Source organism: Schistosoma mansoni, chromosome W, assembly GCF_000237925.1.
Source record: "Schistosoma mansoni strain Puerto Rico chromosome W, complete genome".
Lineage (NCBI taxonomy): Eukaryota > Metazoa > Platyhelminthes > Trematoda > Strigeidida > Schistosomatidae > Schistosoma > Schistosoma mansoni.
In genome coordinates, this window is record NC_031502.1 from 36,473,156 (window position 1) to 36,477,798 (window position 4,643).

General features: G+C 39.6%; 1 protein-coding gene across 1 annotated transcript; it reads right to left on the minus strand.

The window, feature by feature from the left end:
- Positions 1 to 602: 602 nt before the first annotated feature.
- Smp_025130 (putative rna binding motif protein) lies at positions 603 to 3,853 on the minus strand (the record flags this gene model as incomplete). The annotated part of the gene is made up of 2 exons (XM_018789546.1): positions 3,773 to 3,853; positions 603 to 1,826 (listed from the first exon to the last, which is right to left on the minus strand). Exons 1-2 carry the CDS (start codon positions 3,824 to 3,826, stop codon positions 603 to 605), a joined length of 1,278 nt encoding a protein of 425 aa, XP_018654979.1. The 5' UTR covers positions 3,827 to 3,853.
- Positions 3,854 to 4,643: the final 790 nt, after the last annotated feature.

A 4,643-nucleotide genomic window follows, 5' to 3' on the forward strand; every position in this document is an offset into this window, starting at 1 on the left:
TCCAACGCTTCTAGCCGGAAACTCATGGTTGTAGCCGAAATGTGTGACACTGAATATACCGATCAATATTACAAGTTGAGTACTTAACACTATATGTGTAAACCCAATAAAATAATTACAAAATCGCAAGTGATAGGTAGTGGTTTAGTGAAGAATAAGGAACAACGAGGCTAATTAAATAACACTTCCTTAATGCACATGTAAGATATCTAGAAATTTGGTTACTAATCATGGTGTCAACCATAGTAGAGTCTAGATGAAATGTTGCTTTTGGGGTAAATATATCTATCATTACAACGACTAGATGTCCAGACAATCGTTCACGTTCAAGCACTGACTGATAAAATATCTTTTAGATTGGTTGGCGGGTACGAGACACATTTGCGAGGCCGCATAGTTACTTGAGACGTCTTGCAGTACATTAATGGACTGGAAACTTTTTACTCCCGACCGTTGCTGCTACCTTGACGTACACATTCCTATTAAAATTGTTTGAGTAATGCGTCAATATCTTAAAGGAGAAATACACAATAACGTGATACTGCATAGAAATAATTCAAAAACTTATCTACGACACACTTTGTTTAACTAAGTAAGCATTGTTACTTACCTCCAGGAGGTGGTGGTTCAGCAACTGGTGGTGCAAGTTGAATCGGAGGTGGAATAAGTGGCATCCTACTACTGGAAACATGATCGGAACTGGAACCTATTAATGTCTTGGTAGTAGGAGGCGGCGGGGGAGGTGGTGGTGGTGGAGGTGTCATAAAGAAATTCCCGCTAAGACCGATAGTCATAGCTTTATTCAGTAAGTTGGTAGGCGGTAAGACAGGTGGTAAAGGTAGACCAGGAACAGGAGGCAGACTTATATCGCCAGTTTCTGTTGATGAATGAGAGTTCGCAGCCGCCAAAGCTGCTGGTGATTTTCCCCAATTGACTGTTAGTCGATGACCACCCAAAATTAATCGATCATAGGTCCTCTCAGCTGCACGTTCAGCGGCACCTCTAGTTGCGAACTGTATGAAAGCACAATGTTGTTTGGCATGGAGATTTACAGAACGTAGCTCTCCAAACTGGTAAAAATGATTGCGAAGGTCTTTTTCTGTCATTCCATCAGGAATACCCCCAATATATAGTGTGGTTATTGTACGATCCTCAGGAGGAACAAGTTTAGGCATTGTGTCATATTTCGACAGCAATTTGGCTGCCACTGGATCATCGTGGCCGTAGTAACGGTCTCTCAGATTCTGGTCAGAAAGGGGATCATCAGGATCGGTAGGCTTTTCATGCCTATATGGACATTCTTCTCCTCTCCTACATTCACCCTTCACCCAAAAAGAGCATATGTGTGGGCGATTTCTACGATAATACGGTGCAGTACGGGCTAACTTTAATAGTAAATCTGTGCCCCCACCACCGCTAGAACTGCTTGCCGACGCTGTGTTTGAAATAGCTTTTCCAATTAGCTGATTTCCTCCATATGGAGCTGTTATGTCACCTTCCACTTCAAGGTTCTGTTCAATTTGTTGGTGGAAATATTCTCGATTAACATCATTTTTCGGCAATTGTTGTGATAAACGAAGTGCTTTATCACGGACTTCAACAGGAAGACCATATTCGAGGTCGAACAAACATGTCTGGCAAACATTTTTGATCTTTGCGCAGCTCTGACAGACTTCAGTCTTTTTGAATCTGGCTTTGGGACCAGGACACCAACGAAATACAGTAAAGGGGCGATCACAAATTTTACACTCCTTGCCATATTTCTCTTTCATCATTCGAACGAAGGGACTTGGTCCTAAGCATGTCTCACATAGAATGGGAAATGACTAGATAATAGATAAAAACAGATGGGTGGTGATAAAAGCGAGATGATGAGAGAGCAAAATATATATGCCAAACTGGAAAAAACACGAAAAGTGGTTGACCATTCATTAAAAAACATAAACCAGAAATTCTTCTGATACGCTTACATTAGAATCAGTGTGACTAACATGGTTCATGAGGTTTTTGTTTTTACAGATTTTTGATTTTTAACTATGGCTCGGGAATAGCAAACCCGAGAAAATTTGTAGGGCCAGTGAAGTGTCACTTAGTCCTAGCCAAGTCATCCAGCGGTCGGGTCACTGTATGTCGAACAGTTCACTGACTCTCGTCAAGGTCAAGGGCAACCAACATGCATTAGTTAATTGCACGCCATGGACTGGTCCATGAAGCAGTGGTCGGACTTTGTCCCTTGGACCTACTCTTACCTATATATTTTTGTAATAACTTCGTTTGTGTTGTATTGTCATCAAAGTAGACATAGGACCTGCATACGACAAAAGGGTAAACCGCGTTGAGTGCTAACCTTGAGGTGCAACTTCAGCGTTAGTTAGATGTCTACACCATTCGCATTTAACTCGAGTAGGTCCCCAATCATGTAACATAGACCATCTACGCTAGTGATCTGCAAATCTAACCATGGAAGTATCAACTGAATATTTACTTTGTCAGAGGATTTGGGACATAGATAGCGTACACATAGTACGCTGGACAGGGGGATCAATAAGATGTTTTAAGAATAACTCAAGTTCCCGAGACTATATTTTATCGTGTAAAGTGTATAATGATACTTAGGGCGCTGATGCATGCAATAAGAGCAGTTTAACAATTAAAACAGAGTGGATGAACCCATTATTTTTAATTCTGGGTTGAATAGGCTTTGATGGTTGAAAAATACCTGGAGATATTAAACACCTATTTGGCGTTATTAGTGTACGTTGCTGCTATACTTCAAGGAAAAATTAGATTCCTATTGACAATTGAATATATAATGCAAAGGCTTTTGTCTTAACAAACAGCTCTGAAATGTGTCATCATATGATAACGAAATGTGAAGTGTTATTGACTGCTTACGTGTTCACGAAGTATTACTCGATTGTGGTTAGGACGGTGTAAGGAACATCTAAGATAAAGACTAACAATCAACACTAAATCCACTTTATGATAGGCAGAATCAACTAGTTAAACTACTGCATTATGTCGAAGTAGCCATACTTAGGTTCTATTGGACTGAGCATCATGAAAAATGTTTTCTTTGAAGTTCAAAAACTTGTTGAAAGTTCAAATAACAGGTGTTTCACTAAAGACACTGTAACCTCGTAATAAGGAACGTTATCAAAACTTTCTCAAGAATGTTAGGTTATTTATGTAAAGCAATATTAACAAAACGGCAAGACCAATGGTTCTTACAAATGTGATCACTTTTAGAGGAGTAGAACCCAAAATTTGGGTGAGTAAAATTTATTTGAATGTGAAGTTGATTTATAATGACTGAAGGAACCATAATTAGGATGTGGAGCATAGCCGATGAGGGACCAAATGAACACATTAATTAGGAATGAATTTTCCTTATTAAATTCATAAACAGTTGCGAGAAGTCTTTTGCTGTTCACGATCGCCATAAGTTTCTCAGACCAATTTTCCGAAGATAGGATTTTAAAATAGACTTGAAGTAATTCATCGCATGTGACTTAAAATGCAATAGTCGCACATTGTCTCATCTGCAAAATCCCACCCTAGCACTTTTCATAATCTATTGCTAGGAAGGTCTTATTTTGCGTTACTGTATAAACTTAACTATATATAATATCTTACAAGTAACTTAGACGTGGTTTGAACCGAAAATTTGGAGACTAGTAAGTTTGTTGCCAAAACCTTCTAAGCGTTGAAGTGCGCTTGAAAAACCATACCACTTTATATAGTGTGCGAGATTACACTGGAGGATACTTACCGAGTCTTCCCAGTTCTGACGGTTGTAGGTGTTGGCACCTTTAGATGCCGCCATTTCGAAACACGGTCGAAATTCCGCTCGCACATACTTCAATATCCAATATGTTTGTATTAGTCGGTGTAAAACGAAGAGCTTCCTAGTTTTCGTGTCACCGTCTTTGCGCGTCATCCTTCAATTCTTTACCGTTAGCAGTAAGGTTATTTGTGTCGTCCAAATTAGATAGCAGTGAAGAAATTTCTGTTTCAGTTTCAGTTTGGAAAGGACAGGAGACTTGATGGCCTGTGTTAGTCCTGGCAGTGATAGTCTATCAGTTGATCCAACTTTCTTTTGAAATAGTCGACGGATAGAGCCTCAACCACTTGCTGAGGTAATGAATTCCATTCGTTGATGATCCCATGGGAAAGTCGATATTCAGCTGACATGTAATTCGTTCTGGGCTTGTTAACTTTCTTGGAGTGTCCTGTTTTGGAAGACAAGAAAAAATGAGGCATATCAGATGCAAATTTATCACTAAGCAATTTGAAAACTTTAATCGAGTACCCTCTGATTTCTCTATATGACATAGGTTTAGCTTAGTCAGTCTAGTATCATACGGGAGCTTCACTATTCCGGGAATCAGCTTAGTTGCTGTTCTCTGAACCCTTTCCAAGAGCTCACTGTCTTTTTTAGGCAGGAGCTAGCTGCTTGTATACAGTACTCAAGTTTAGGACTCACGAACACTATATACAAAGTCAGAAACTTTTCAGCGTAGAGATGATTAAAAGCCCTGCGTATGGACCATAAATTTCTAAAACCTTTGGCGTCTATTGCACGTCAGTGTGCAGTAGTCTTTAAGTCTTGACTAACGATGACTCCTAAGTCATTGTGTGTC